The sequence below is a fragment of the Kogia breviceps genome, chromosome 13 (assembly GCF_026419965.1).
Source record: "Kogia breviceps isolate mKogBre1 chromosome 13, mKogBre1 haplotype 1, whole genome shotgun sequence".
NCBI lineage: Eukaryota > Metazoa > Chordata > Mammalia > Artiodactyla > Physeteridae > Kogia > Kogia breviceps.
In genome coordinates this window covers 85,185,014-85,206,238 of record NC_081322.1, presented here as the reverse complement: position 1 = coordinate 85,206,238, position 21,225 = coordinate 85,185,014, and the positions used below count along the sequence as shown (strand labels likewise).

General features: G+C 41.9%; 1 protein-coding gene across 2 annotated transcripts in view; it reads left to right on the top strand.

Annotated features, from left to right (window-relative positions):
- The window catches only part of LOC131767983 (1-acyl-sn-glycerol-3-phosphate acyltransferase delta), a 1,414,884-nt gene that overhangs the window by 1,057,646 nt on the left and 336,013 nt on the right, over positions 1–21,225 (top strand). For both annotated transcript variants that reach the window (XM_059083506.2, XM_059083510.2), the window contains exons 8-9: positions 1,195–1,256; positions 18,531–18,680. In XM_059083506.2, coding sequence (XP_058939489.1) covers positions 1,195–1,256; positions 18,531–18,680 — 212 coding nt within the window. The remainder of the gene's footprint in view (positions 1–1,194; positions 1,257–18,530; positions 18,681–21,225) is intronic.

Sequence of the window (21,225 nt, the reverse complement as noted above, 5' to 3'; positions counted from 1 at the left end):
CCCAAGTATTCCTGCTGTAATTTTACCTGTTCATTTTAATCCTACCTTCTAGAATAATGCACACATCTAATCCTTCTTGCAAAGGATAACTCCTTCACCCTGTGGAGACTGTCGCCTCCCTCCACGGCCCACCCTCCCCCAGGCAAACGTCCTCAGTACTTTTCCACGTTCTTACATCACAATATGGAGAAATGGCTCAGCCTCAGTGGTTGCTTTGGCACATTTTCATACAACCCATTTTCCTTAATAGAAATGTCAACAGATTCTGTCATTCATAGATTTGATCCCAAAGAAACAGGTTTTCAATTCTGTTTCCAGAGTTTATATTATAAATGACTGCAAATTAGTACTGTGGAATAATTCTATTTAAAAGGCAGGGATGGGACACATTTTAAGCGATAACTAGTATGCCCTGGCATAGATAGATAGATAGATAGATAGATAGATAGAACGATATACTTATGTATACATATGTATATGTATATATATGAGTATGATTTACTTATTTACTTATTTATTTTTACAACTGAGAAAAGAAAATGTGAAAACTTGCATAGGCTCTCACCGTCTGGGTAGAACTAGAAGATGATGGACACAAGACTGCCCTGGCCCTCTTCCCAGGTCTTTTCCATAAGAGACGCTTTCCAAACTGAAAGGCAGCATCTTTAGGGTCTTGACAAATCCTCCTGGAAGAGCCAGGCAAGATTCTAAACTATAGCCGAATCCCATGAAGGCGGGGCTTCCAGGTGCCCCATCTTCACCCTTCACTCTCGATGTGCAGAAGCCCAGCCTGGACGCTGAGGAAACAGGATGTGATAAATAAGTGAAATGAACCTACATGTGCCAACTCCCCCTCTCTGGCCCCATGAAATCCCGGCTCTATATTAGGGATAAGCGACATGCTGGGCAGAAACGACACAGTGTCCTAAGGCCCCACAAAGGCCAGATCACAATCAGGAGGGGAGAAAAGGCCTGGCCAGGGTCATGTGTGGCTACTTCCTAAAGAATCACAGTGGGGGGTAGGCTGCAGGCAGAGGGCCCTCGGGGGGGTTGGTGTCCGGAGGTGGGTTAGGCTGCTTTGCAGGTAAGCATTTGTGCCCTCCCCCAAAGCGACACTGGTCACGGGTGGTCATAACTGCAGTGAGAACATAGAATGGGAGTAACACGTTGGTGATTAACTCTTCTTCTCAACAGCTGGCTGCCCCAACTCCTTGATTAAAGAGCTCCATCACTTCAGGATTCTCGGAGAAGAGCAGGTGAGTCAGCCTCTCAAAAGCTACGCCAGAGTGTTGTGGAGGATAGACGGTAATGAGGCCGTTTGGGCTCTCTCCGGGGAGGCAAGGGGTGTCTCCTGACCCTCAGCGCCTGAAATGGGAAAGGGGGCCATGCAGGAGCTATGTGTGGGAACACCCTTTCCCTCTTCTATCCATCAGACCTGACAGCTTATTAATTGGTACATCTGCTACCTGCCAGAGCGTTACATCTCAGGACGTGGCAGTAAGCAGGTACAACGTAGTGACAGATAAGCAAACAAATAAGTGCCGAGATGAATTATGCCTAAGGGATCGAGCATCACAGACAGCCCTGATCTGATGTCTGTAGGGGATGTACAAACTCTTTTCACCAGAATTTTATATTTTGTGTGTTACCTGTATTTCACTTCAGCCGCTTTGTCTATGGATGTGAACATGTGACTTATATACAAAAGCTGGCCCATTTAAAGTTGATTATTTAAATGCTGTGTTGTGCTCAGTGAAACATGTCAGATTCTAAGTAGATGTGTTAAGTTAATAATTCAGAGTGCTAAATATTACCTAGATGTATATGTATAAACACACACACACACGACCACTTAAAAATAAAGCTCCTAATCCTCATATGGAATTAGAGGCTCCATATTATTATGATGTTAAACCTGATGTCAAGCTATCCTTGAAATACTTATGCCATATAGTTTACAGCATGGCAGTTGCCCTATTTTATACTCTCGTATTGATTTTTACTCGCAAGGGTGGTCTTGGCCCACTCTGACCAGAGAACAGGCAAATGGAGACGTGGCAGCTCCATTTCGTCAACAGACTTTTGGTTTGTGTGTTTTTGTTTGGTATGTGTATGTCGCAAAGTTGGACTGCCCATTTCCAATATGAGATTTCAAAAGGGGGATTAATTAGGGGAGGATGAAAGGCTGGAATCATTTCCAACTCCTTGAATTAGCAGGCGACAGAGTGCCTCATTCATGTTTTCATACTGTAAATTTCCAGAATAGAGAGCACAGATGTTTATTCAAATACAAGCAAAATCAGTTATCCTCCATTACAGGGAAGAGCTAATAACAGACCCCAAACATACCTATTTATGAAAACACCTGTATCTCACAGCTATTTTCCTGTGAAAGCCTGAGAGATTTCTTATAGCAAGAACCATTGATTGTTACCCTGAGATTTCTGCGCAGGTAATGGAACCTTCTCTTCTAACTTGTACCAATATTTGCAAATTGTTTCCATGTTTGTTTTAGAGTCATTGGGTGATTAGTAGGGAAGGAAGCCAACTATAATCATCTCCTTAGAGTTGCATAAAACTCGAGCCACTTTGCAATTTCTTAGACATTTAATCAAGCCATAATCAAAATCAATATTACTCTGCTCAGTTGTGCTACATGGACACTTAGTGCATCACAGCAATATTGATTTTTATTTCCTGAAAAAACACATTTCCTTCCTTCCTTCTTTCCTTTCATTCGATGAATACTTAACTGTGCACCTACTCATGTGCTGTATGCCATTCTTGTTTACAGGGACAGAGGAGTGAAAAAGAAAGCCCTTTCAGGCTCACATTCTAGTTGAGGAAGGCTATTATGTTACATGCATACAAACATGTTCAGTATATAATATGCTAGATGGTTATCATTGCCATGGAGAAAAGTAAAACCAAAAAGAAGGATAATGAGTGCTGGCGGTTTGGGGAGCGGAGATTTTATACAAGGTGGTCAGGAAAGGTCTCACCGAGGCAGGTGCTAGGTGCATGGGGACCTCAAAGGTGCGAAGGGAAGCATCATGGTGACATCTGGGAAGAGGTTCCCAGGTAGGGAGTAAAGTGAGTACAGAAGTTTTGAAGCAACCATATGTAATGCTTATTTTATGTAAAAAATATTATAAAATATAAGTTGTGGTTGGCATAAAGTGGGAAGAAATCCAGGAGCATGTAAACTGGGAGCCAAAGGAACAAAGTGTGTCTAGGAGGAGGACTGATCGTTCATGCCACGCGCCGATCAAGCAGGATGCAGATGGGAGGTGAGCGCTGGAATTTGAAACTTGGAGGCCATTGTGACCTTGACCAGTGGACTGGTGAGGGTGAAAGTCTGCCTGGATCGGGTTCGATGGAGAGGGGAGAAGAATGGGAGAGAGAAAATCTAGATACCTTTTTTTTTAGGAATTTAGCTAAATGAAAACAAAGAAATGAGGTAGCTAGGGGAAGGGAATGTGGGATCAAGAAATTTTTCATTTTTACAGAAAAAAAATACCATGTTTATATGCTGATGGGAATGATTCTGCAGAGGAACAGGGAGATTGATGATGCAGAGGAGAGGGGAGAATTTCAGGAGCAATGTCCTTGATTCGACAACTAGCAGAGTTAAGGTTTGGCCAGAGACAAGAGTGGAGACAGCTCAACCTCGTAGCAGTGGGAAAAGCAGAATATTTACGAAAATTTTTGCTGGTGTTTCTCTTTTCTCGGTGAAATAGGAAGCAAAGTCATCAGTTAAGAGGGAAGATGGAGGAAGAGTTTTATAGAGATAGGAAAGGATGATGAAAGTGTCATTTAGGAGGGTAGGGAGTGAATAAGTGTAAGAAACGAATGAATTTGGAGTGAGATCAATCAGCCTGGGTGTTTCTCTGTCCCACTGAACTGTGTAGGCACAGATGCAGCAAAGGCAGAGGGTCAAGTTTAACCAGCCACACAAGTAAAACAAAAACAAGAGAGAGAGAGGCAAAGGAGCTCTGGGCAGACCTAAGGGAGTGAGTGTAATGACTGAGGCTGAGATATCAGCTGGGTAAGCAGAGAAGAGGGCTGAGAGGAGAAAGGGATGGGGAAGACATGGGAGGATCCACCGGCTACAGGTCCCAGCGTGTTCAAGGAATCTTTGGAGTTGGGGTTTTAGAAGGGTTTAGCTGGAAAAGTAGGTGTTGGCCGAAGAATGGCATACTTGACATTGAGATTGTGGAGGTGGCGCAGTGACTGGAAATGACAGGGTCAGGGGACGACCAGGGATGTTGCTGGCTGAGTTAAGGTAGCCGACAAGATGGCTCGAGAAGTTGAGGGCATGGACTTAAAAAGCCAGGGTGTTGGAAGTATGGCCCACGTGGACACTGAGATCCTCCAGAACTGTCACCAAAGCGGACTTGGAGAGAGTTCTGGTGAGTCAAAAACTGAGGCTTCTAGAAACAGGACAGGGAAGGGAGAGAGAGACTGAGGGAGGTGGGCGTCAGTAGCTGACTGCAGAGGAAAAATAGAGCACAAAGAGCAGTTTGAAAATCACAGCTGGAGAGTTTTAGAAGGAGAAAGGAAAACTGTTCTACTTGGAGTGTTGCAGGTCAATACTCAGTGGTGCAGAGGGTGCAGTGGAGAAAACATTTGAGGGGCTGCAGAAGAAGCGGTGTCCTGAGGTGTGAATCAAGTTCAGTGAGGAAAGAATGTGAGAAAAACACTGAGAAGAGTGCAAGTTGCAGGGCAGTTACTGCTGACTGACTCCGAGTTCCCCAGGCTCAGAGGCAGGAGTTGGGGCAGCTGAAGGACAGGGTAGGGTAAAGAGATGGACAGAGCTGTGTGTAGGATTGAGGGTCAGACCGGAGAAGTGACGAGGGAGCCAAGGATCTCTTGGTGATGGATACAAACAGGTCACATCAGCTAAGGATATTTCCGTGCTGATGATACAGGACAAAACATAGTGGCCTCAGGGGCAGATGGTGGCACGAAGTCCGGACAGGGAGCAGAAAGTTCCAGCCCCACGGCTCCTGCCAGTGGGGGTGGGCAGCCTTAGCCGGGGCTGCTGAAACTCTCAGGCTGTCTCTGGATGCTTGAGGCAATTTAGATTACTTGAGGAAACAAAATTTTTTATTGTGTGTTACAAGTTCCCTCGGACAAATCATTGTAGTCTCTAACTTGGCTTTTCGGTTTGTCAAAAAGGAAGAGTAACGCTCAATCATCTCTTAGAACTTTTGTAAATAAATAAGACTGCAAAGTAAGTTGCAAATATTAAGTACTACACTAAAATGTTTCTGATTTAAATACTGTTCACACTCTATCAATAGACTGAACTAGTAGCAGCAAAAGTAGACACTAAAATCAGTGCAACAGGGAACTATATTCAACATCCTGTAATAAACTATAATGGAAAAGAAAAAATAATAAAATAAAGTAAAATCAGTGTAACATCCACTTAAAAGTGAGTTGATGAAACCTGTACAGATACTGGTTAATTACTGAATTCATTACTGGATGGTAGAGATGCTGACCAGTATCTAGTTTCTTTGTATGTGATTCCTTTCCGTTTTCATTGACCTTGAATAGGCACTTGCTTTTTGGGATCTGGATTAAAAATAAATCATTATAAACACTATAAATCATTACCTTCCTAAAATTAAAATGCAATTAAAACTCCTTGGAATGTAACGTATTACATTTACTTTAGCTCTGGGCCCTGTCTCTGACTTGTGTTTACGATTCACATTCATAAAGCACCTTTCATCCCCTCACCCACACCCACCAAAGCCAAACTACTTGGCAAAGATATTATCGCACTGCAGGTAAGTAAATCTACTCTAAATTTCTAGGTGAGCCCTAAAGAAAACAGGTATGATATCTGTAAGTCCACAGGATTTGGGGAGTCTTCAGAAAAACTGCATTTCAGACATACTTCCACTTTTACCAGCTTCCTCCTCTTTGGGTTTAATCACCAGAATTTTAAGGAAATAACCTTCATTTATTCAACAAATATTTCTGAATACCTTTTGTACTGTTATTGTGCTAGTGTTGGGAAAAACGGTAAATAAGGAAGTCACAGGTACAAATCATGATAAATGCTAAGATGTAACCTATTTTGGATAAGGAGTTAGGACCTCTGAAACATGAAAGTTGAGAGGACACCCACCCTGGAGTGAGCTAGGATCACGGGGCTTGGGGGAGAAGAGCCTTCCAAGCAGAGGAAAGCACACGTTCGGTAGCCCCAGAGGAGGTGAAGAGCTTGCTTGGTTCAAGCCACTAAATAAAATTAATGTGGCTGGAAAACAATGAGCAAGAGGGACCGTGATGAATGATAAAAACCATCTACACCATGTGGGCCATGGTCAAGAGTTTGGATTTTATTCTAAATTCAATGGGGAATCCTTAAAAGTTTAAGCAGGGGGCTGGCATTCTCCAAATTACATTCTAAGAATGTCAGTCTTGTTGCAATATGGACATGGTCTGGATGAAAATGGTTGGCAGAGGAAACAGAAAGAGTGACTATTCAGAGGTAGAACTAAAGGTCGTGGTGATTGATTAGCTATGGGTCAGGGAAATGAAGGAATCCTACAGCTCTGTTTACTGAGACGGGTTTGATGGTAGGAAGGTGAAGATGAAAGCTTGGAATCAGGGTTCAGTTCTGAATATATTTGATAGGACTGAAGCATTGAGAAGGAGACAAGTAGGGATTTGGATGTGTGAGTCGGAGCTCAGAGGAGAGGGAGGTCAGGGGTCAGAGAAAGATAAATTTGGAGTTGCTGGCATGTAGGTGGTATTTTAAATCCATGGCGGTTGCCAAAAGTGCCTAAGAGAGGAGGGACCACGGATGAAGCCTAAGGAGCACCAACATTTGGAAACTTGGTAAAAAAGAGTGGCAACCAGCAAAGGAGACCGAGAAGGAGCCGCAAGTTAAAGTAGAAGAAAATCCAGAGATGTGTCATGATGGAGCCAAGAAAGGAAGTGTTTCCCAGAGGAAGAAGTGGCTGTCTACATGAATGCTAATGAAAAGCTGAATAAGATGAGGTCAGCCAATTGTCCTTTGCATACGGCAACGTGGAAATCATGGGTGACCGTAACGAGCAGTTTTGGTGGAGAGCTGGAGGCAAGAGGCAGATTTTTATGGGATGAAGAGTCAGCAGAAGTGGAGTCAATTTCTTCTAGAAGTTTTGTTATGAAAAGGAAAAAGGAAATGCAGCAATAGCAGGAGGGTGCTTTACAGACTGAGGAGGCTAGAACTTGTTTTATGCTCATTGAAATGATCCCGTGGAGAGGATTATTTGATGATTCAAGAGATAGATGAGCTAGCTAAAGAAGGAGGTACCTTAGAAGGTGAGAAACGTTTGTTTTGGAACCATAGCACAGAAAGAGTAATTGACCCTTAACAGGGAAAAAGCCACTTTCTTTGTTGTAAGAAGACAGAAAGGAGCAGGTGAGTGTGGGTGCAGGTATGTTGGCAGGTGTAGTGATGCGGAGGGGAAAGGTGGCGTCTATTGGCTCCACTAAGGCAGACACTTTTTCGCTGCTGCATCTTCTCCACATAGATTGCTTGACACATAGAAGATGCTTGTCTGTTGGTGGGAATATAAATGGATACAGCCACTACGGAGAACAGTATGGAGGTTCCTTAAAAAACTAAAAATCGAACTACCGTGTGACCCAGCAATCCCACTACTGGGCATATACCCAGAGAAAACCATAATTCAAAAAGAGTCATGTACCAGAATGTTCACTGCAGCACTATTTACAATAGCCAGGACATGGAAGCAACCTAAATGCCCGTCAACAGATGAATGGATAAAGAAGATGTGGTACATATATGTAATGGAATATTACTCAGCCATAAAAAGGAATGAAACTGGGTCATTTGTAGAGACGTGGATGGACCTAGAGACTGTCATACAGAGTGAAGTAAGTCAGAAAGAGAAAAACAGATATCATATATTAACACATATATGTGGAATCTAGAAAAATGGTACAGATGAACTGGTTTGCAAAGCAGAAATAGAGACACAGATGTAGAGAACAGACGTATAGACACTAGGGGGGAAGTGGGGGTGGTGGTGGGGTGAACCAGGAGATTGGGATTGACATCTATACACTAGTATGTATAAAATAGATGACTAATAAGAACCTGCTGTATAAACTAAACAAAATAAAATTTTTTTTAAAAAGAAGATGCTTAGTAAGTATTTGCCCAATAAATGAATACCTCATTTGTGTCTTCTGTCTTCTTAGTGAAGTATGAAGTAAGATGTCCAGAGAGGAAAGTGGTGGGATAGGAGAAGTATGGGAAGAAAGAAGAGAAAACGTGCTACTAGAGAAACATAATGCAATCTTGAAGAAGTTGTAAATGCCCATTTGAAGTCTGTGATGGGTAATTTAAGAGAACACAAGCAGTGGCCAGGGAGAAAGTATTAGGTCAGTTCATGAGAATTCTCAATGAAGTTGAAGAATTGAAGCAAAGTCCATACTTCAGTAAGGGCACCAGGAAAGGAAAGACAGGAGGTGATGGTTGGAAAGAGACATATTTGGAATTCCGATTTCAGAGGTGGTACAATTTCTCATGAAGACAAGGCCCAGGAATGAATTGTAACAGTAGAAGAAATTTTTTGGAAAGGTCCCCAGAGATGAGAAGGTAAAGGAACTGAAAGAAGAGGTTGATGGATGGACAGACAGTTCAATCCCTAGAATGATGAGACGAATAGGGGCAGAGATGAAAATCATGAACTAGGAGCTAAAGTCCCAAGAATGAGGGGCTTATCCACCTGTGTCCATTGCAGGTGGTGGCAGTGGGGAGAGGACAGGGGTACATAGCCAGATGGCATAAGTTTCAGAGGAGCAGTGGGGTGGGGTTTTACAAGAGAGAGGGGAGCAAGGGTTTAGGAACATCAGTGAGGGACCAGGAGACAACCAGCTCCAACTCTGGCCTTCAGGTGTGTACACCTGAAACAAAAAGCAGCCTTCACTTTAGAGGGTTGTAGGGAGATGGACCAGTTTCAGTTAAATCAGGTGGGAGAGAGAAACCTTTGAAAAGCCTGATTATATGGGAGAGCTTGTTCACTGTGGAGCAGGCATTCCAGGGGACAAAGAGAAAGGGCTTAGGGGAGAAGGGAGGCTCATATTGGAGAATAGCGAGACCTTTATTGGAATGAGAATAGTAGGGGATGCCTAAGTCTCAGAAGTCCAGAATGATGTGAGGCATGATGGAATGAATTCTGATGACCTTTGGAGGGAAGTAGCTACAGAACCAGGCCACCTGGCTGTTGTCACCTCACCTGGCTATTATCATCTCAAGTGTGTCTCTTGGGCATTAAGGCAACTTACTTGGCCTTCACTTCAGAAGGTTTCCTTGGTATCATAGGCTTGCTGACACCAAGGAAAGATAGTTATAAATGTAAATCCATGTATCAAGAAGATAATTTTTTAAATTATTTGGGTCATCAAAGTTCAAATCAGTTCATTAAACGTGCAGTGGAAATAACCCGTTTCATTGCCTCAAACTGAAGCTTTACACAAAACTTCCAGCCGATGATATGTCACTCTTCCCCTTCCATTGGCCTCATAATCACCTTGAAACCAGTATAGTTGCCTCCAGACCGGAGGATGACCAGAAGGGAGAGATGTGAACATCCCGTGTTAGAGAAGCAAAGCCCAGGAGGAGACAGGGAGGAGGAGGGTGCAGGTGGCAAAACCACACCCTCTGAGGGAAGTTCCATTTCTCTGAGGGTGAGGCTCTTGGATTTGGAGACTAACAGCACTGCTCAAAACCACTTCTCAGGGACTATAGTAAAGGGTAAAATAATTTGTGCCCGCAGACAGCCTCGCCCTCTGCTGAGGGCCCCATCAGGAGGTGTGCTTAGCAGACCCGTTTGCAAAGCTTCCAGAAGTCTCTGAAGTCACGCCCTCAGTAGAAACTCCTTCAAGGAAAACGGTTTGCAAGTATCTACTTTCACAGCCTCACCCTTCCTGTGGGGCACTGCATGGCCCAGAGCATGGAGAAGGGACAAACAAGCCAATCGGTTTTGACCTCCTTTCCGGAAGATTCCACGGCTACTCGAAGTTGAGATATTTTTTGGCTTCATGTCGTCTGAAACATCTGAAAAAGAGAAACCTTGTAAATTGCAATCCAGGATACAGTCTGTTCCTCTAATTATATTTCAGGTGTTGTTTGATCTGTTTTCTCCTCGCACTTAATTTCAGCCATCCTAATGATGTTTTTTTCTAGGCGATGAAAAAGGTCCAGCCCTTTCTCTAGCCAGTTCACTTCATCAGTCAATGACAGATGTCCAGGGATGAAAAAGTACATTATTAGCAACAAAACTGAGAATACAAACAGCAATGTGACAGGCCCCTCCACAGGGGCTGTCACCAACTCCCCGGGGCTAACTACCTGCGCGTGAAGAAAAATAAGATTAAGATTACTGAGAATTTAAGGAGTGTTTTTTAAAAATTCTAATACATGTAGAAAATAGGGCATTCTCTACTTAGCACTGGGAAATGGATTAATCATAAATTCATGTTCCTCTAAAAAGTTATTTTAGACTTTTTTTAGCCAAAGAAGAAGTGCTGTAATAAACCGTTTTTCATTAGTTTCTAAATGATAACGAAGGAATAGTGAGCTGAATTTTTTTAATAAAAGGGAAAAAAAGAAAGTGGAAGCAGCTTGGTATCGGGGAAAGGGTGTTCTTTTAGAGCCACAGCGCTGAGTCCCTGCCCGTGTGAACCACAGTGAAGGACGGAATGTCCTTGTGACTCAGTGACCTCACCTGTCACTTCCAGGATAGACGGAGAGTGAAATGCATAGGCAGAGTGTGGGCGCAGTCCTTGGCACAGAGTGGTAATTCAGTGAATGGTATCTCTGATGGGGATTTCTCTCCTCCAGGGGGAGAGCAGGAGACAGGTCCTGGGAGGGAATCCCCGGGTACTTGGCGGCTAAGACTTCACGGAAGCCAGAATTTAGTGGGGGAAAAGCAAGCACAGCCTGTCTAGGGGTTGCTTTTGTAGCTGTACCTGAGTGCCCCCAAAAGGATACTCTGGAAAATTCCATGGCAGAACAAAAACAGCCCCCTTCCCTGCTCAGAGGATTTGAAAGGCTGCCATGGATTGCTGACAAGCTCCAACCCATTTTGACAGAACATTTGCCTGTTTTCCCAGATTTTAGTTTTACCTAAGTATCCCTGTGCTTCAAATTTCTTGCAGTTTTAAAATGTAGCTTCCTTCTCGCTGTCTTTTCTTAGGAAAGCATGCGAGTGAAACATCACGATGAGCTGTTTGTGCCCTCCTACACAGGACAGGCCTTTTGAGTGGTTTTCCAGCAGTGTGGGGTATTTGGGCCCAGTTCCTCCCCAGCCTGACCCCGCGGGTCACCACTTGCACTTAACGTAGAGACAGTGGCCAGCAAGGAAGGGGAAGCTAACTGGCCTCCATGGGACCTGGGACCTGTGACCCTGGCTTCATTATAGAACATCATTCTACCCAGCCCAACTCTTCCAACTAGCAACAGACGACCAAAGTGCAACCTCTATTTGATTATGCTCTCCCCTGATTCATTTTTAGATTCTTAAAGTATGAGTTTATTGAAACTTCTGTGAATTTTATACTTTAAAATGAATACTTCCTGTTCTTAAGAGAATCCATGAGCATACACGTAAAAACTGAATAATTTATTCCCCAAATAAATAAAATATAAACCATACCAATGAGTTGAGATTTTACCTAGATAAGTCATCTAACAGAATGTATTTTCACGATAATCTGACAAAATGTAGGAGGAACTTTTTATTTTTTTCTTAGGTGCAGAAGAGTATGCTTTGTTAATATTAACTTTTATTTTTAAAAATTTTTTCAAATATCCTGTTGTCTCTAAATTATCTTAGTTATCTGTCTGTGGAGTATCCACTTTATGGAAGTATATCTAGAAATTTGCAAACTAGTTTTATTGACAGCTTAAACAGCATAAGTTGGCAAGTAAGTATTAATATACCTATCTACATGTACACAAGCACACACATAGACACTCACTGTGATTCCAAAGACAAACAATGCCTAAGTGATTTTTAGAGAATTTGCTGCTTTTGAGCTCACCTGAGAATGGACTCCATGCAGACCTAGTTTACATTACAAATTAATCACATTCCTCCAAGTTAGTTCTATTTATAAATGCTATTCAACAGTGATAAGTAAAAAAGCCCTAGGAAATAACACAAGTAGTGTCAAAGGATCAGTCATTGTTCCCTTCTACCATTTGCAATCCATTTATCACTTTACCACTACTGTGTGTATTTTACACACAGATGAGTACAGACATTCTGCTCTACTTCATGCTAACTTGTCACAACTCTCCAATAAGTATATAGTATGTTTCTTCCAGTGCACTCTCAACTTTGTGCCAGTAAGTGGTTTGAAAGGAATCTATGAAACTGTGGGTCTTATCTTAAAGAAAACTGCTTAAGGATCTCTGCTTATAACATATATGTAATTACATGTCTAAATTGTTTACTTAGGGTATTAAACTTTCTATGAATTCTAGAAAATTATTGGTCTAGGTCAAATGTTTTTCTTATACATTTCACAATGTTAAAAAAAAGAAATGCATTCAGTAATTGTAGGTTTTGATTCAGATGTTGTGTGTACTTTTTAATCAGAAATTACCAGACATGTAAGCTAAAATATTTGTCTTCCTTTAGAAAAGGAATTGTAATATAGATTGAATATAATAAAGTTATTTCTTGTAAATTCCTTAGTTAATGAATGGAAAGAGGAACATAGTTTACACTTTCTGTCAGAATTTGAGACTGTAGCACATGTAGTCAGCAAGAATTTCTATAGTGTTAGTGCACTTTGTCCATAGGTTAATAGGTTACTTCTTCCTAGAAAAAATATTATCATAGTAATAAGATTGCTTAACTAAATTAAATAGACAGGTGATCTGCCATCAAATCAGTAAATAGCTAATGACTTAAGGTCAATTTATTTAAACTAGAAAATAATTTATGTAGGTAAAAATCATCCTATACCACTCTGTTATTAATTCCCATTGTCATTGATTATTTTGTTAGAATTCTTTAAGAATGGAGTTAAATTTTATTAATTCAGTCTACAACTATTTATTGTGTACCAACTACGGACAAGATACTGTGCTGAATTCAGGAATACAAATATGTGAAGGAAAGCGGGGAGTGCAGAGGGTCTACAGGAAGGTCTGAGGGGCTGGAGCACGTAGGTCCCATGACTCACAAAACCAGTAACCAGTCAAAGACCTCTGTCAGGACAAAGCCTCTCGCTGAGTAAAGGGAAAGAGAAAGTCCGGTTGAAAATGGGGTAACGGAGTTGGGAGATCACAGAAATTGAGCCCTCATATTTTTTAACACTGCCCCAAAAACCAAATAGGAAACTGTAGAGCCATTAAGAGCTATTCTGAATCCTTCTTCCTCCTAAAATTTCAGAACTAATTTCATGTAAAGGTGAGCGACAGAAAGGAACAAAGTAAACTCCCAACAGAAAAAGAAACAAGGTCAAATCGCACACAACGTTTTTAAGAGGAGATGCAGAGTGGAGAGCAGAATATTGTCCTGAGAGGCAGTGAGAGCGTGTCAGCGGCTCATGCCCACCAATTGGGAGAAAACTAAAATAACTATTCCAAAGGGAACTAAGAAATTTCACAAGTACAAATAAATAACAATGGACATAGTCTTAAAAGAAATAGAAAGTGAAAAGAAAGAAAAATTCTAAAAAATGAAAATAAAGTAAGATAAACTAACTTTACCCAACTTCTAAATCAGTCAAGAGGAGTTGACCAATTTAGAAATTAGGTAAAGAAAATCCAATATATGTACACTAGAAAGCCCATGAGAAAAACATCAAAGCAAGAGAATGGAGCAAATACTAAAAAATTAAGTTCATTACAACTTTCATAGCAGGCATATGAATATTGATCAGAAAATGACCAGCACCAAGACATATTCTAATAAAATTACTAGATTCTAAAGAAAAAGAAAAAAGAAATCCTTTGGGCATCTGAGCAAAAAGATCAATTCACTTATAAAGAAAAAAAATAAAATCAGATTGTCATAGACTTGCCCGTAACACTTTATATCAGAGCATAGAGTAAGACATTTATGATACTTGAGGGGGAAAAAATATGAACCCAGGACGTTATATCCAGCCAAACTCATTTTCAAGAATCAAGGCCCCAAATAAACTGTCACTGAGCAAGAATTCAGTGAATATTTTTCCAGTGAGATCTTCCTAAGGAATTTATACTAGAGAACAAGCTTCAAACAACCAAAATTGCTGAACATTCATTAACATAAGGACTGGTGATGAGTATTAAGTGTGTGTGTGTGTGTGTGTGTGTGTGTGTGTGTGTGTGTGTGTGTAGCATTAAGATTACATGAGAATTAGGGGAAAGAAAGTATAGTATGAAATGGCCGTATGTTTCAACAATCTAGATACAGTATTATTATTGGAAAAATTTGGCAGGAGAATGGGTAGAGCACATGAAAATATATTTGAAGTTTTTAGTAATCACATTCATGGTGATAATATTGTTATTCTTATTCTAAAATCATGGTGTGTATAATGTGAGCTAAAGCAAGTGAGCTATTATGGAACATTGTGATTCTATTATTCTCTGTGTTCTTGAGAACCAGTGTAGAAAAAGGGCAACACAGATGTAAAACAGAAAATATTAAGTAAAACTCTGTAGTTCTGAAATACCTACCCTCTTAGCCAATTTAAGTCTACAATATAGAATTATTAGCTGTGTTTCCCAGGCTGTACCTGAGATCCCAAGAATGCATCCATCTTGCAAAACTGAAACTTTGTATCCATTTTGGATAGGACAAAACAGAAGGTACAGTCCAGTGGTACAGAGCTGAGGAGAGGGGTTCAATAAATATTTATTGGAATCATTCACAGTGATATGAGGGGATGCTGTGTGCCAGAGCCACACAGGGGTGAGGATGGTGGAGGAATGGCGTGCTTCTTCATACAAGTCTGACCAAACCCCACCTGGCTTAAAGCCCACTTCCTGTCTGCTCTGCACGTGCTGCTGAGTATTGGTGCTGAAAAGCAGGCAACTCTACTGACTAGCTTCCTCTAAATTCATAATTGCTGTTCAAATGGGTTGTTAATGCTGCCCAGCAGTAATCTTGACTCCAAACATTCCTTCCCCTTTAGCATTCATACCTTTTCTTTTGTTTTTGTTTTTTTTTCTTGCATTACGCGGGCCTCTCACTGTTGTGGCCTCTCCCGTTGCGGAGCACAGGCTCCCGACGCGCTCCGCGGCACGTGGGATCTTCCCGGACCGGGGCGCGAACCCGCGTCCCCTGCATCGGCAGGCGGGCTCTCAACCACTAAGCCACCAGGGAAGCCCTGTTCATACCTTTTCTGCTCATCGCAAATTTTCAAACCTCCTTTGTCCGCACCTGGGCCCCAGCACTCTGCCCTCATCCTGTCTAAGGCCTCCGCCTCTACTCATCCTTTAGATCCCATACCCTCACCTACTCATGGGCGTCATCAGCTGCTGTCCTCTTCTCCCTCATTCCCTTCAGCCTATTAACATCCTGTTATTTCTCCATTTTCAAAAATCCCTTTACAGTCCCACAGCCCTCCCAGCTGCTGTCCCCCTGTCTTGGCTTCCCCTTTCAGTCAAACTCCTAGAAAAAAGTGTCCACCCTCACCTCCTGGAATTTGTCTCCTCCAGTTCTCTCTTCACTCCACTCCCATAAGGCCTCTGGCTCCATGACTCCACTGAAATGGCCCCTGTTGAGATCGCAATGGCATCTCCATTTCTTACAGCAGCCAGTGTTCAGTAGTTGTCTTATCTGAAGCCTTTGACACAATTTATCATGACACATACACCCTCCTTGAAATACTGTGTTCCCTTGCCTTCCAGGACACCCACACTCTTCTCATTTTCCACCTGCCCAATACGCTGCCTCTTCTCAGTCTCCTTTGCTGGCTCCTTCTCAGCATCCCCACGAAGGTTAGGTAATCGCATCCAGTCTCATGGCTGTTGAGATAACACAGGGTCGTATTGTCAAGTCAGACTTACAAGAATCGTAGATGTAACCCAGTGTCAATCTTTACTAATAACTTCCAGGATGCTGGTAACGATGAGACACTGACCAAATACAGGGAAACCCCACCTCATTTAACACAGCTGTGCATGTCCTTTCTCAGCGTATTGGGATGTACTCTAGGCAAGAGTCAATACATGAGGTCTCTGGGAAGTCCATGGAATGACCACTAACATGAAATCTCTCAGTTATATAAACTGTCTCATCATTCTTCACTTGATGAAATGTCTTAATTATCCCTTAGTTATTGCATAGCTTATGACATTTTCAGAGAGCCTTACCTCATAAATTCACATATTCTAGTTTACTGTAAGCAAACTTAGACCAAGTGTTTCCTGCTAAATGCATCCATAGATAAGAACTCTTTTCTAGTAAATGCCATTGTATATAAGTACCATTACCATATTTACAAGGGGATTTGATCAACGCATCTTTCTTTTTTTTGCTGGGGTCAGAAATATGAATAAATGGATAGTAGGCCTGATGCTAACCCTTTCCTTTCCAGCTCTATGTGCACCTATGACTTCAAAATCGGTGTCTACAACCCGCGACTTTCTCCTAAATTCCAAAGCCATACATTCAACTAGCCACTCAACATTTTGACTTAGCTGTGTAGGAGGTTTTCAAAATGAATATGAGCACAATAGAAATAATGATTCCTTTTCCCAACTCCCTAAACACACAGACGCACACACACACAGACGCACACACGAATACACACACACCTTTCTTCTTCCAGATCTCCCCATCTCAGTAATAGTCTCTCCTGCCCTCTCCCTGCCCTCTGTCTTCTCAGGGAAAAACATTACTTCCTGCTTGATTTCCTTTCCTCTCACACCATGTATCCAACCTGCCTAAAAATATTTGCCATTTCTACCTTCAAAATATATCCAGAACTCAACCACTGCTCCATCCCCTATACCTCAATCACTGCTTTCCTGATTCAAGCCGCCACCATCTCTCCGTGGACCTTGCTGAATAACCTCTGACCTGCTTCTCTGCTTCCTGCTTCCATCCTTGTCCCCACGAGTCTATTCTGAACATATCAGCCAGGTGGCCATCTTTAAGAGATTAGTCACATTGTGTCCTCCACAGCTCGAGAGTCCCTAGTGGTGCCCAAATCTCTCAGAATAACAGCCAGAGTTCTTATAAAGGCCTTCAGGGATCTATACATCCTGCATCTCCATTAACTCTCTGACTTCATCTACTATTACCCCCACCCCCCCACACACACACACTCCCATTCACTTTACCTCAGACACACTGGCCTCTTCGCAGTACCTCAAACAAACCAAGCGCATGCAGCCTCTGGACCCTTATAATGCTCCATATGCAGCCAGGAGAGCTCATTCCCCCAGGTGGTACATGGCTTGCTTTTCTAATCTGCTTCAGATGTTGGCTTAAATGCACCTTCTTCCTAAGGCATTCCCTATTCTCTGATCACCCCTTTAAAATGGTAATTCCCATCGTCCCCAGGATCTATCTCTTCTTAGTTTTTTATTCTCCTCCCCACTTATCACCATCTGAAATACTATACAGTTTAACCTTTCAGTATTTACTGTTCTAGTCTTAGGGATGAGAGCAGAGATGTCTGCTTCGTTTCGGGTTGTATTCCCAACACCCACAGTAATGTCTGGCACATAGTAGGCGCTCAGTAAATGTTGCTTGAATTAATTAATTGTCAGATCCATTTGAGTTGATATGAGTTTAGAAGAGAATATGATCAAATAATGCAAGGAGAACAATACCTTAGGGCTGCGACAAGGAAGACTTTGGAAAGTGTGCTGTGCAATTTGAGGTTTATTCTGCAAGCTGGGGAAACAGTTAAAGGGAATTGAGCCGAGCAACGGCACAGAGAAATGAAGTCAGGGATAAAAGAAATCATGCTTTAAGAATAAGAACAATGATGAAAGGAAAATTTTATTCTTTAACAGAAAAACAGTAGTTTTTCTTTGTCAGGCTGAATATGCTCATTGATACCGTGTGGGCTGCTAACAATTACCAGGGGTGGAACAATGGGACCTATTTTCAAAACGGTTTTAAAAAATCGATAGACTCCTGAATAGAGGCATGAAAATATACTCTGATGAGATTGATAGTGATGCGTTTATGAATGTCCATCACTTAAAGTATAGACATGTTCCCTAAAAATTGTATAAAAAAGTCTACTAAATGCAATTGGTAGTAGTATTTTAAAAAATCAAACTTGGAAAAATCTATTTTTTGAGGGTAAGTTTCTAGAAATTCGAAGAACACAGACCTCACTTATCTGTTTTGTCAGCTGGAACTAGGAAACTTTCTCTAGGTTGTACCACACCTTACCCCGCCCCCCGTTTTTACAGAAACAGACGAACAAGAAAACCCCCAAACCACCAACTGTTAACATTTCGGTAAAACAGCACATCTTGGTGTCTGTATTATCACTTTGAAAAACTCATTTTCTCTTTGCAGTACAACCGGTACCAGCAATATGGCGCCGAAGAGTGCGTGCTGCAGATGGGGGGTGTGCTGTGCCCCAGCCCGGGCTGCGGAGCAGGGCTGCTTCCTGAGCCCAGCCAGAGGAAGGCCACCTGCGAAGCGGGCAGCGGCCTGGGCTGCGGGGTGAGTACCAGCCACACCCCTGGCTCTTGACCGTGTATTTGTTTGCTTTGGCGAATTGGCTAGGATTGCTCTATTTGCATTTTCCATTTGGACTCAGACATCTTGGATATATATGAAAATAGATTTTTAAATTCTTAACAGGATACCATATATATATACACATATATATGTATATATATATTGAAGGGGAGGTAAGATTTTCTGCTTTAATTGCTATCCAAGTGTTTACTCTAAGACGTGAATTACTCGGTCAGCCTTTTAAACTTTTCTTCCAGTGCTCAGCTAATTCAGAGCAAAAATATGTGATTTCTTAATTCAGGCATTAAATAGACAGGAGTGGAGGAGAAAGAGAATTCCTCATCCTAGCGTGATGTCTTAGTAACATCATTTGCCTAAGTATTTCAAGAAATAAAATGAAGATTAATATGGAAAACTTGAAATGTTATTGTGTCGTAAAAGTCATTTTAAATCGAGATGAGCAAAACTGAACGGTGCCTCTTAGGGAAGGAGAATAAGAAACATGGAAAATGTTTGTTCTAAGAGGTCAAACCAATATGACCTAGACAGCTTCTTGAATGGATCTATGGCTGCGAGCTGCTGGCGAAGGGGTGAGGGAGGCATAAATCAAACGCAAGTAGGCTGACTAAATTATAGGTTGAAATGACAAATGGATAATAATCCTGATATTAAATTTCATGCAGGCCAGAAAAAGAAGTGCATGTGCTTATAAAAAGGTTATTGCATTGTGATGGGAAAGCATTTCTTTTGAAATTGCAACTTCATGACGAGTTTGTGGACGGATGGGTAGGGATGGCAGAGGGGTTTTGCCCAAGGCTGATGTTTGGCTGAGCGTCGTGATCTACCTGTGCGTAAACTGGCACCTGTCACCCTTCGTAAAGCTCCGTATCAGTCACGGAGTGCAGCTTAACGAGCCCTGGGCTGAGTGATAAAGCAGAGTAAGTGGAAGGTGAGAAATAAAGAGACACCATGATGCCTAAGCAGAAGGCAATACCTCTGGATTAATAATGGTGATTGCATTAGGATGAAAACTCAAGTCGTGTCTGCTAAGCCTTAGAAATTATGGAAATCAAACTCCACTTCCTAGCTTTAGTCCTCATCATTTACTGTATAATCTGCACCGGTTGCATGTGACCTCAGCAAGCTGCCAAGTTCTGGGATCAGAATTTCTAGCAAATGTTTTCTTTTAAAATGAGTTACAGTAGCTTTTAACTAATGGCTCAGTTATATGCTTCTACCTGCTAACTGCTCCTGTTGTTCCATTCTCTAAAGCTGGGGGGTTCCTTTGACCCATCTCCTGCATTCAGTTGTTCATCTTGCTCTAAGAATTTTGAAGGTTTATGTAATTTAAGATTTGAACATCTTTCTCATCCCTTTTTTACACAATGTGACATTATGAGTAACACTCATATTTGAACTCCAAATCATGGAAAATTACCTTGGAAGTAAATTGAATTGCTTTAAGACCTTTGGGTTAAGAGAGTTTGCGGGCAATCCTTACCTAAAGGGGAATGGTTATCTTCAGGATGTCTCTTTGGAAGTTCTAGGAAATGTGTTTTATTTTTATTTATTCTGTTTTGTTACTACGGGGGTGGTAGGGGATGCTTGTTGTTGCGTATATTACTTATCTACTGCTGCATAACAAATAAGCCCAAAGTTGAATCTTTTAATTAATAAACATTTTTATCTCACAGATTCTGAGGGTCAGGAATCCCTGAGTAGCCTAGCTGGGTGGTTCTGGCTGAGAGTCCCATGAGGTTGGAGTCAAGCTCGGCTGTAGTTAACCCAAGGCTTGACTGGGGCTGGAAGATCCACTTCCAAGATGGCTCGGCCACATGACTCTTGGCCAAAAATACCTCAGTTCCTCACTGGCTAGTGGCCCTCACCACATGACTCTCTTCTTAGGCTACTTGTCCTCGGAATGGTAGTTAACTTACCTGGAGCAACTGACCCAACAGACAGAGCAAAGATAAAGCCACAGTGGCCTGCTCGCCAAGTCTGTACACCATCGCTTCTGCTTTATCCCATTGGTCAGCACTGAGAACTAGATCCAGCACATCCCTCAAAGGGAAGGAAATTAGGCTCCATCTTAAAGGAAAGGGTATCAAGGAATACATGGACATATTTTGAACCACCACTGTTTGTAATTTGAAGAAGTTGAAAAAAGAACAAAGAGAAATGATTTTCTAAACTATGCACTTAACTTGATGCTTTCTTTTCCCTCCCTACCTTTTATGCCCCAATCCCCGTAAGCTTTTTCAGACTGATACAAGTTCCCGTTGCTTTGCCTTCTCAAAAGACATCAATTGACCTCATCATTGCTCTTTTTCTTCAAATCCTCAACTTTCACCAAAGGATGTTAACCCAACTTACATGCCTTTGGGATTCTTGTAGTGGTTAAAAAGGAGATTGGGTTGTATGACTTAGATCCAAATACTGGCTCCATCAACTACCAGTGGTCTTAATCTTTCCGTGCCTCAGTCTCCTCACCTCCAAACTACGGTGTCTTATAATGACCCTGTATGAG